At 35.0% G+C, this 12,816-nt stretch overlaps 1 protein-coding gene across 1 annotated transcript; it reads left to right on the top strand.

Moving 5' to 3' along the window:
- Positions 1-4,164: 4,164 nt before the first annotated feature.
- LOC100367855 (uncharacterized) lies at positions 4,165-12,141 on the top strand. Its single transcript, XM_002741926.4, has 3 exons — positions 4,165-4,537; positions 9,959-10,043; positions 11,843-12,141. The coding sequence occupies exons 1-3, from the start codon at positions 4,338-4,340 to the stop codon at positions 11,861-11,863; spliced, it is 306 nt and encodes a 101-aa protein (XP_002741972.1). The 5' UTR covers positions 4,165-4,337; the 3' UTR covers positions 11,864-12,141.
- The last annotated feature ends 675 nt before the right edge of the window (positions 12,142-12,816 follow it).

Below are 12,816 nucleotides of genomic sequence, written 5' to 3'. Positions count from 1 at the left end.
AATTGTGAACATATCAAATGAAGAAATGTTATTTAGAGTTATTGAAATCTCAAAAAAAAAATTATAACAACAATAACATTTACCATTCCCCTTAATACGGACAAGCTGAACAGGCCAGGCCGACTACGAGGCCGCAGGTCGATACATTTTATCGTGGGGAGGATTAATACATTGTTTCGTATATGACCGGAATGAGCGGCGTCTCTGTCAGATACCTTCGCAGTGAGCTCCGAGTTCGACGTTTGTGTCTTCTTCTGTAAAACTGTAAAACATGGTCAGTGTTAAATCGTTGATGTCGCGTGATCTCGTATAAAAGTCCTAAAACAATTTATGAGAACAAGGCGCATAGCGCTCCTAGGACAATTTATGAGGACAAACAGATTTATAAAAACTAGTCAGACTCGTGAACAGGATACTCAGTGTACATTACCTACAATAGAACATTCCGTTTGCTCGAGAAGCACTAGGTGTGCTATTCGTACCAGCATTGGAATAAGATTTTATTATAATATAATAACACCTATTATATGATTAATACGCGTTATTAGTGTGATATGATGTGAGGATAAAGACATATTTATTTAAGACGTATTTTACATATCAAAAAAGCTGAAAATACCCTGAAGTTTGTATATTAATTAACTTATATCACTTAAAACATCTGATACTACGATGTCGAGGTCATTGCATTAGTTGCAAAAATAGCAGTATTTTTTCGATGAATTATAAGAAAATATATAGTTTTACTTCCCTGTACGTATAGGTTTTATACAACAATCGCAATATATAACAAGACGCGGGTTCATGTAATCCCCCACAAATGCACATTTCTCTATTTTGAAAACTGTTTAAATAGGGCATCGGAAAACAAATTAATAGGACATCGGAGTAACTGCATATACATCGCCATTCAAACAACGAATTAACAACACCGTTATATTTGATAAGAAGAAATTTTTTTATTGTGTTTTTCTATGGGAGGCTTTTTTTCGTTCTTTTTTAATTGTTCTATTTTTTTTATTTTTTTTAGATTTTAGTTTAACTACCATAGAATATCTCGTTCGTGAGATCTCAAATATCTAGACTAGTCAAACAATCAGAGAAGGCCTTGCATACCAGGGAGCGGGATTTTTTACCACCTGACAACAATAACCGGCGAAAACTGTTATCAGAAAAAAATCCATCTGAATCAAACAAATTTAAATGAATTTGGAATTTTGTTGTTGAATTGAATTAACTTGCAAATAGATGTATACATTAACGTGATATAATGTAAAGATATGACGTCATAAACATCTCTAATCTCTGGTAGTTTGTAGGTGGTAGGTGATATTATATGTACAGTATAGGGTTTGGAGTGTTACTTCAAAATGTGAAAGTTTAATTTCGCGGAACAGACAGCCACAAGAAATTATGGCCACTCGTTCATGTTGCTATACTTATTTTATCAGAATCAAAGGTTTTTCAGCAATTCCATTATCACTGGTGCAAAGGTCAATAACCTTTTTATTACCATTTCATTTTCTACAATGAGAGTGCTCGTCGTGAAGTTGATCGTAAAATTCACATTAGGACATTAGGCCGTTTTATTGCTAAACTAACACCATCAGTCCTTTGTTCCGTGTATGACCCTTAATAGTCAAGTGACGGAGACCATCTATTTGTTTTTATTCATATTTCCTAATAAACCCTTCAATGCAAGTTATTTTCTCGAAAATTGGAAAAGGCTTGGAGCACCAAATTGAACTGTAGGCATGGCAAAAACATCAACAAAGGAATACATATTTGATATAAAATAAAATTAATTGTTTTTTTGATATTTGTTGTATAACGGTATGCACATGCAACATCAAAGATTTCTATGTGTATTTCAGATATATATATGGGGATGCAATGATGATACTATTAAGCGTACGTTCTTTATGCGCGAACATTTAAATCATTCTTCTCAAAAGCATCATAGAACGCAATGGACTCATAGGACACTTTCAACTGTGGAAATAGGCGAGATTATCTCGCTAATCATAATAGCAAATTCACGTTCTGTGAAAGATTCTAGGACACTGGAAAAACAGCCCCAAAACAAAATACTAACTAACCATTCAGTTCAATTCACAGGCTCAAACATTTCTACTACTTCCACAAATGTACGTTTATTTTGCTATTTCTGAGATCAACTCATTCGTGTGAATTTTCCACCTCAAATCGTACCCTAATCTTATAAACAGTTTTGTAAAAGTGGAAACGGATTCTTTATATATATGTATGCTTGGAAAAATGTGTTAGTATGTACATTCTATTCTATTCTATTCTATTCTATTCTATTCTATTCTATTCTATTCTATTCTATTCTATTCTATTCTATTCTATTCCATTCTATTCTATTCTTATTCTATTCTATTCTATTCTATTCTATTCTATTCTATTCTATTCTATTCTATTCTATTCTATTCTATTCTATTCTATTCTATTCTATTCTATTCTATTCTATTCTATTCTATTATGACTTGATGAGTACTGACTGTTTTTTTAGGAGTATATTTTAGAATGATATGGGACAGTTTCAACTAATCATTGAAGCTTAACTTTTCTTAACGGATAGGAAACCGCACGAGCGAACGATGGGCACGGAATCGTGGTTTATTTTGTAATGAAATCTGATTACATCTAAATGTAATAATCAATACCACATAATCTGTTTGAAATGTACTAGACTTGACGCCACATGAACCTACCTAATCACTCCAATCATACTCCCGACATGACTCACAGATAACTGTACAGATTTGGACAACACACAAAGCCATAAACTATATATATATATATATAACTAAAATCATGTATGAATTATCTGTGACATCTGGCAACTGAACGTTTCACAATTGCGCACCAGTAATGCAGAGATTCGTGGGCGATTGATTCAGATAACATGTGTCCGTGATCGTCTCCGATGTACATTTCACTAAAATAATGTCTTTATTAAGTTTTATGTTCTGTAACATTATTGCATCGAAAAATCACGAGAATGTTTGAACTTTGGCAAATGAAAAAGTTTATTATAATGCAATAATTTGCCTCCCCCCAAACAAATTATATCTCCTCTCCGTGTTATGGTGCAGTCAATAATATATTACCACCAACGCATTTCTGTGTTCAATTATTTACCAACAACTATATACATGATACCCAACTGTAATATGCAAATGTAATATACAAAAAGCGTTCGGATTTATTGACAGAGTTAATGCGAGCGACCAAGTGGGTAATATATACACCTATTATCTATACTGCTTTCCAGTGGGTTCTATTTCTGTGAGTACAGCAATAAATCCATTTTCCGTCCAAACTTAATAGATGTTTCCACGGTAACTGCACCTTTTAGCAGCTCCATCGTGGTTCATTTTATGATTATGTAATACAACCGAACTCATCGACAGCTATAAAGCTTATCAATTTCAAAATCGAGGTTTAGTGAGAACGAAATAAATAAACACATTTAATAATTATAAAAACAAGCATACAGTAAGCGGTATCAACAAATATATCTAGTAACTACAAATATCCATGAGTTTGCTGTTTATAAGAAAAAAGGCATACAGTGGGGTGACCAGGTGATATCGATTGACGAGAAAACACGGATACAGAGTTTTACATAATTGCTTCCGTACATCTATGACTAATTAGAAGCCTTGTGAAACGCATGAAAATCATCAAAACAATGCACTCTGGGAGCGGATAAATAAACCAACTTAACGTCCTGGCGGATACAGAGTCACCAGCATATACAGGTAGATGGAATATAATACTTGTTGATTATTATTGAATCGTGTATATCATAAGAAGACCTTTCAGCGGTAATACAAATCGCGTTTGAAGTGTATGTAAAGTGGGACTGGGGCATCGAGAGTTTTTAAAATGACCAGTCGCTGTTGCAGCAATTACACTAACCCTAAGAAAAAAACGTAATTGCATATTAACTATGTTAGTGATGTCCCCGCATCGTCAGGGACTACTAACTTTCCATTTGCGGAGATAATGTGATGACTACGAGTGTGGACTATTTGTCTTTAGGCATCACTTCATCAGATAGCACCCAGACAATTAATCGTCCCTGCGATCGATACACGTAATTTACAATTTTATTGTCGTAAAACACTTGGCCTACGCAAATAAAAACATATGACACCAATGATCTTAAATTTGACGCATACGTACGTAAAATCAGACCTGATGTGCGGATTGTCACACCTTTAAATCTGCCGCATGATTGCCTGCTTTCAGCATATATACTTCCGACGTTCCTCTGCGCCTCTAGTCATTAGAAGAATTTCCACACCATGGATCTGAAAACTATTTTACTCCTTGCTTCGCTGGTGTGTATGGTGGTTTGCTGGGATGAGAGGCTGTCAGCAAGGGTTCAGCGAGATGCAAGTGATTACCAAGCACCGACTGCACCAAGCAGAGGCGCCAGTTTAGCCGAGTGGGATCGGTATCTGCGAGAGTTGTCGCTTTATCGACAATACGCTGATATACAAAGGTGAGTAAAACTTATACATATGTTTGTATATACGACAAAATGTAAACTGGTGTTAATTTTCGCATAATTTTCTTGCGTTAGTAGGTGATAAAAAAATAATCAAACTCTAAAACAAGCTGTATTGTATATTTGATTAGTGTCATTTGGGTTATAAATTCGGTAGCGCAAAAATTAACATAGAAACAAATGGTTAACTAATTTTAAAATACAAATTTTATATAATACGACATGGAATCAGTTGAAATGAACATACATTGTGAATACTATTTAAGATGTTCTCGACTAACATTGTATGATTGCATGTGCAGTTCTTCCCTCAAGGAAAACATTTCCCGTAAAATAAAATAAAAAATATCTAATCCCATGTTTTATGTTTCAAAATATGTATGTGTATATTTTATACGTACAACTGTTCATACATGATACCAGGAAGATAGTTTAAATACTGCATATTTCAAGTCTCATATCGGGTATTTCTGAATCTTGCATCAGCTTCAGGAAAGCGCCGAAACAACTGGTGCGTTAAATCTAATTAAACGATGTTAAAACTAAGTGTATTCGAATTATATGTACATAATACATACAAGTTCCAATCTATATTTAAATCTAAATATCCCGAGCGATCTCCATCAAATTAACGTATATGAGAATGCAACTTCTACTGTGTCACCCCCATATAGTCTCTCACGTAATCACAGTATTCAAGTTATACTAGTATTGCGTAATCATGATTACTAAAACGAACACATAGTCATGTGGTAACGAAAGCGACGCAAACATTTGTATCACACTTTTCAGGTTTAGAAATTCAGGACAAACTAGATTGTGTTGACAATCTTTTTTATGAATATGCCTGGCCGATGTGTGTCTGTACGTATATGTGACTTACTAAGCTCAAATGTAGGCACAGTTAAATCGATGAGCATGATTTTGTAACCTGTTTCACACATTTATCGTTATGTTATTATAACATGATATTCTCACTATATAGTTTACTAACATGCCTAGAAAGATGCATTGCATTGAGTGGTTAGTAGATACGTCGAGCGTTTAGGGTATTAGATCGTATGAAGTCAATTTGTGGTTAGTGGATACATCGAGCGTTTAGGGTATTACATCGTATGAAGTCAATTTGTGGTTAGTGGATACGTCGAGCGTTTAGGGTATTACATCGTATAAAGTAAATTTGTGGTTGGTGGATACGTCGAGCGTTTAGGGTATTACATCGTATAAAGTAAATTTGTGGTTAGTGGATACGTCGAGCGTTTAGGGTATTACATCGTATAAAGCCAATTTGTGGTTGGTGGATACGTCGAGCGTTTAGGGTATTACATCGTATAAAGTCAATTTGTGGTTAGTGGATATGTCAAGCGTTTAGGGTATTACATCGTATAAAGTCAATTTCTGGTTAGTGGATACGTCGAGCGTTTAGGGTATTACATCGTATAAAGTCAATTTGTGGTTAGTGGATACGTCAAGCGTTTAGGGTATTACATCGTATAAAGTCAATTTGTGGTTAGTGGATACGTCGAGCGTTTAGGGTATTACATCGTATAAAATCAATTTGTGGTTAGTGGATACGTCAAGCGTTTAGGGTATTACATCGTATAAAGTCAATTTCTGGTTAGTGGATACGTCGAGCGTTTAGGGTATTACATCGTATAAAGTCAATTTCTGGTTAGTGGATACGTCGAGAGTTTAGGTTATTACATCGTATAAAGTCAATTTGTGGTTAGTGGATACGTCAAGCGTTTAGGGTATTAGATCGTATAAAGTCAATTTGTGGTTAGTGGATACGTCAAGCGTTTAGGGTATTAGATCGTATAAAGTCATTATCGAAGTATAGATAAATCTTAGTTTGTGTTTTATTTATAATATAGGCGTGGGTAGAGCATTCTATATTGTCATGTGATTTCTGTAAAACTCAACAGCTCGAATCATAGAGAAAATTAGTGAATGTAGTTGGTTAATACCTAGAATATCGCAATTAGAAGAATATTGTTTCGAAACTGTCTTCATATAACAGAAACGAACACATTTTAGAATTAAGATATGAAAGTGCAAGGAAATAATTCGAAATAGGTGTCTGAGATTGTTAAGCTGTACCATTTGCGTCGACAGTGAACATCATACTATTCATATTCATATTAATACATGTATTCGCATTGTTTTACAAGCTTTTGTGTTTCCACGTTTATGATTACATGGTATAAGTCTATATTAAATACATAAATACACAGAGCGTGTTTTATACGTTGTTCCCATTCATTAAAAATGATACCTAAGTGTGGGGGAAATGTCCGGATTTAGCTGATCATAAAATTGGTACTTTTTTTCAAATAAACGCATTTATCTCGCGTTTTTAGGAGAAGCAAGTAGTACTCCAGGGAATGGTTAATGTGCGGTGGCGGTCCGTTTTCAGATTGTCAATGACCTCGAGTTTGCTCTCTTTGACCTCATATATTTATTCTTTTGAACAAAAGGACGTCATATGTTGTCTTTAATCCCTGAATGTCACACACCGATGACCATAAATAAATATGTACAGTAATTTGTATTGTTTCAGTCGTTCGTTTATCATTTTCAGTCAGGGAGATTGACCGAAAGGGCGAACATTTTTTCGATGGGTTTTCCTCGCGAATTTGTTCAATGAGATAATGATAGAACACGTGAATACAATTGCGGAATAGCAATAATCCGCAAAGTTTAAATTTCAATCATTTGTCAAGAAATTGTTTAATACAAGCCGTAGGGTTTATGCATATGCTAGCTGTTTGTTATATGTGTGGATTAGTTTAAAATCTTCGGATTACAGTGTATTTGTTCATAAATACTAATGCGTTGTCGAAATTCATTGTTAATTTAATCGTTCGTTTTCGTTACCAGTGACAACGTTAACTTGTTCAAACCTGATTTGATAAAAACGCAAGTGATTCGTTCACAATGTTTTGGTTTACAATAATTCGGTTTATGAATTTACAGGCACCAGTCAATTTATTTCTCTACACTAGAATTTCTCGTTCATGTCATTTCCCCTTTTCAGTTGAACCTTAAACGACTCCGTTTTGGCTACTGGCGTTTTATGCCCGCGTTTCTTTTGACCTTCACCGTTTTCCGCTCTGAGATTGCTTCTCCAATGTAATGATAGCATGTGTTCGTTATTATCTGGGACTTAATAATAATGGAAGTAATTTTGTCAGACATATGCCCTAGCCATGCGTCAAGTGTGTTTCGAGTTATTCGGAACTGATTATACTGTACGATATATGGCGTCCATAACAGGCAATCAACCGTTCGAGATTAGGCAAGTACATAGGCTGTCACAGAGTCGCTGGATAGGTAGGTGGCCTGGAGTGTCAAATCAAGTGCATTTGGTTCTTTATTTTTTTTTGCTGTGTCTTATGTGTAAATAATTGAAAATACACAAAAATACGTAAATTAGTACACACTAAATACGAAGTGGTTTTGGAGCGATGTGGTAATGTATAACTGTAGACATACGACATGTGAGTTGATAAAGTGCGGAATTTTTTGGAAAATGAAAACATCTTTATTTTTGACAAAACAAGGAATATATCTGTACATTTGATTTGTTTGGTTAATGTGGGATATCCAAGACAACAATGTCTTCCACCGTGACTGCCAAAATACTTTGGTGTCAAGTTGTCTTGTCGTCCTACTTGACTCATGAATCAGTCTTCCTTTTTTCAGGTTTTTCACGGATACGCAAACTTCGAAAAATATACTCTTTTCTACGCGATATTCAGACCGCACTTGTGTATCCCTCGACCAACCAACTTGAAGTGGACCTGTGGTTACGTCTTGTTTTTCTTTTAATTTGCTTGTACATTCTGATACAAACGAGAAACATTTGTTGGTCATTTCAGATGAGTTGATATACAGATTTTTGTGAATCGCTTCATTCCTTATAAACGATCAAGTGATTCAGCGAGGGTGTGGACAATTTGGATGCATTCTAAATCCCTGTAAACTGCCACGTATTTGGGACAATCGCGTGTGTTGGGAGGCGATAGGGTTCTTCGTCGTTGTACGGCAAATAAATGGTACCCAGGGAACACTGAATAAAACGACAAAGCCACCGACGTCATTGAAGTTGCTTGCTTTCAACATTGATAAATTGTAACAGAACTATTGATAAATATAAATATTGCTAACACTTTTGCTGAAGAAGGCTGACTCAAGAAAGAGATAAAATCCGAGACTCCAATAATTGAATTGAATGAGAGTACCAATTTTAGGACTCAGCCAAACTACACTCCGTTAAAAAAAAAACGTCACATTTAAGATTTATCATTGAATCTAGCATTTTAGTTTATCCACATGTTTACTTTCCATGGTAAACCACTGCCCATACTGAAATGTGGTAGATGAACCAAATGCGTCAGAGAATTCACTCCGTCGTACTTCATTAAAAAGTCGTATAATTTGTATTACTGACGAGCAGACAAGTAAAAGTGGGTATCCAAATTTGCATAAAAGACTTCTTCAATCCAGTGATGAGAGTTAAACCATTGACGTAAAGAGTCCATCAGATACGAGGCCACGTGGACCTGGACCGTTTAGCAGTTTACACTCCCTCTGTCAATCGGCAACGATCCTATGAGATTTCGTACAGGTTAAATATTCATGTATGTATGTATCGAGCACATGGAATTAACGATGTTGGATTACCTGTTATCTCGACATCAGAGAGGATGATCGTCTTCTACTTCTCGTGATAAGAGTGTCTTATTTCCGTGCATGATCGTCATCCCCAAAGGCGTCATTACTACCGCAAGCTCGTGTACATAGGATCATTCCCACCATTCCCATCATTCCCTCGGCGGGAGTATGTAATTGACAGTACATGTCCCGACGTCATAAGTCCTGCAATCTGACGTAGTTATATGAATAGCCCTTTCACGGTCATTACAAAGTGCTTTTTAGTGCAAGATATACATACATATATTTATAGTTAATTCGTGGCTAAACTTGAGATTACGGGATATATATTAATATATATTTAGGCTTTCTCTATTTTAGCTGCGACTTACATCAATGTCAAGGGCGCATCAATGTGATAAAATTGGCCGTAATGCATTGAATCATGCTGAAACGAGAAATTCTCAAAATAGTTTTTGACAAAGCTGATCTTATCGAGTTTATTGATAGCTTCTAAGAATACTGTAATGAGTTGTTGCTCTGATCTCACGGTTTAATTATTAAGCTGTATATCGCCGGATATGCAGATTAGTTGTGGATATACCTACATGAATTGCGAAAGTAATGAAATCTACAGCGTGTACATAAAACGTTTAAGATAATAATTCAACACGTGACTGTTAACGTGATTAAACAAGAACGCTCATATATCAAAATGACATATATTACATATGCATATTTTTGACTTAATTTTTTTAGATTTGGTAGAAGTGACGGAGGTGCTAATAACATTCACCAGCAAACACAGAAAAACCACAGAAGCAATATTTGGGACTATTTGTCGGTAAGCGGTGTTCATGTTCTCTATTGTCGTGACGTCTTTTTAGTAGTACAAATTTGGGTATTTTGAAACGCATTTTCAGGCAATCCATTGACAAACACGCGTCCCTTCTGAACAGACATGCACCACTACGATAAAGACATTGTGAAATTCTTTTGTTTTGGGGGAGAAACAAATACTGAAAAAAAGGTTTTTACAAGATAATTTATATTTAGAATAATTCATAACAAAATGTATTCCCCATGCACCCATAAAAAAAAATTGTGATTACCGATTACACAACAATATTACAGAAAAAAAGATAATTTGCTATATTCTCTATATTTTTTACTTTTATTTGTCTTGAATTATGACTGAAATGAGCTGAATGAAATTATAGACAAGGTTGTGTGTTCAAAAACTCACGTATAAACAATAATTTTAATAAATAAAATTATATTTGTTAAAATATACTGTATTTTCGGCATGAACGAAAGAATTTCACAATGTCGAAAACGGAAAGTCTTTATCGTAGTGTTATGCGTAAATTGTCAATTAATTGCAAATTGTTAACGTGGACGTGAACAAATAATTCGTTGATGACGTATTTATAAAACAGAACACGTTTAGTGTTACGTGTTGCATAAAGACTTTACCTGACGTTATACATTACATTCATAAGTATTTCCGTCCTTCACGACCGCAATAAAATTGCAACACTATCGGATTAAATGCATTTATTATTATTTATATGTAAAAATGTTTTGATGAAAGTATGTTCACGTCATAGGTCGATATATATTATGTAGCACTCTATGCAATATGTACCGATAGACAATTTGTGTTAGTTATCTCGGGTAACGCTTTCTTATTGGCTGTCCAGCCACATCATCTAGCCAATCAAAATGTGTGTTTGTGCGTCTTCGACAAAAGATAGATGCTATCAGATCATATCCGGTCTTCAATCTAAAGGCGGGGCAACGTATGTAATCAATCATAAGAAAAGAGCAACTGATTTATCTATGCGAGGTGTTATGCAATGAATGTTCCATTCCACGTGCTTTTCAATCAGACGTATTGCTAACCAATGACGTCACGGACTGCAGTGAATTATGTAAAAATTAAATTGTGTAATCTGAAGTAAGCGAGATTTAAAAAAAAAACGCCTGAAAATAAGCATTGAAACTATCAAAAAAGGTCGCGAAAATCACTAATCGTCTTTTTCACAAACTTTTAGAATTTCTAGATATGTACATTTGCTATATAAACTCCCGTAACTGTTGTTAGTGGTCTCATGGCGCAATCGGAGCGTACGGCGCTAATCGACATCTATATATTTGCTTTAAATTATGTCGATTGAGACGATTTTACATATACTACCTAACAAGAAACTGCACGAATAAACCACGCAATACGGGAATACCAATCACAGGTGCGAATTGTGTGCTAGTTCCAGGGCCCATTTCAATTTAACCACCGTTACAAATGTAACGTTTCAGATGCCGTGTCACATTTACACATAATATTTTGGACAGTAAAGTTATTTCTGTATCTCAGAATTACCTATAAAAATCAAGGTGGTATAATATAATAGAAATAATCAACACCGTAGACGGAGTATACCACTCGATTTTGACCACTTCACTTCATATGCACATTCGTTATCGCTCGTGTGCGCATGTTATGAAACAGGTTCAAATCTCGTGGTATAATTGCCTCTGGCGGGTTGTTACATTCGTTGTATTTGAAGCATGGGACCAGAATGAGACACGACGCTTCAACTTTTGCACTATAATTCATAATGTTACTGCTTTTTTTTTCAGAAGAAACTGGCCCTCGAATGAATTAGATCCACGAAGTCAGATGAAGACAAATCTTGTTTGTTTTTAAATCGTATTTATTCACTTTTTTTGTATTAATTTATTGACAGCGATATTTTTATTATCAACATATCATTATTATTAGTTTTATCACAAATCGTTGAATGTTGACTTCTATAATGTATCTTCAATTTGCGTCATGTCTTTTGGTAGACATACTGAAATAATGTCCATATGTAAAGAACTTGTATTGTACTAGTATTTTTTTTTACGTAAAATATATACACATATTTTTCACCGCGTATTTCAAGTTTACATTCGTGCAATTTACTTTGGGAAATATTAATCTACTTAACGCCTATACTTGAATGGTGTATGTCAAGGGCACACGTAGTCTGCAATAGTTAGTCACTGTTGTTTGAATTTTTACAGACATTATTGACCGAAACACGCAACTCATTATGTATCGGTTGATGAGTATACGTAAATACGGTTCAGGTTTATTTATGTTTATTATTTTCATTGCCTGAATGACATTGTTTTCTAACAGTGATATATCATCGGCACAAGGTGAGACGATTAGACGAGTGACCGACGATCACAGGTGCCCCATCGTAAAAAGTTCGTGTAATATGCTATTGATACATTAAGAGAATCATTGTAACTATTTCCGATGCAATCATCTTATGGGCTAGGCGCGACTTCTGTGGCTGGAAGTCGTACGGCGAAAGCCGCATTTAATCCACAATAGTTTTATCATATGCCTTAGTAAGTTTAATTAGAAATAAATGTAGTTGATTCGAGCTACTGGTGTCTCATGTATTTAAATTATAACTCTCTTTTGTTACTTCTGTCAACTCTCGCTTAGCAGAGAATTTGTATGGTGAGCTCACCGAATAAATAAAAACGGATTGCTGCCGATGGTGGCGCGCTTGTAGTCCCGAAATTAGTCTGTCATTGGCAAAATTTTAACCTCC

This window comes from Saccoglossus kowalevskii, chromosome 21 (genome assembly GCF_978046115.1).
Source record: "Saccoglossus kowalevskii chromosome 21, keSacKowa6.1, whole genome shotgun sequence".
NCBI lineage: Eukaryota > Metazoa > Hemichordata > Enteropneusta > Harrimaniidae > Saccoglossus > Saccoglossus kowalevskii.
The sequence above is the reverse complement of the archived record's forward strand: the minus strand, read 5'-3'. Positions and strand labels throughout refer to the sequence as shown.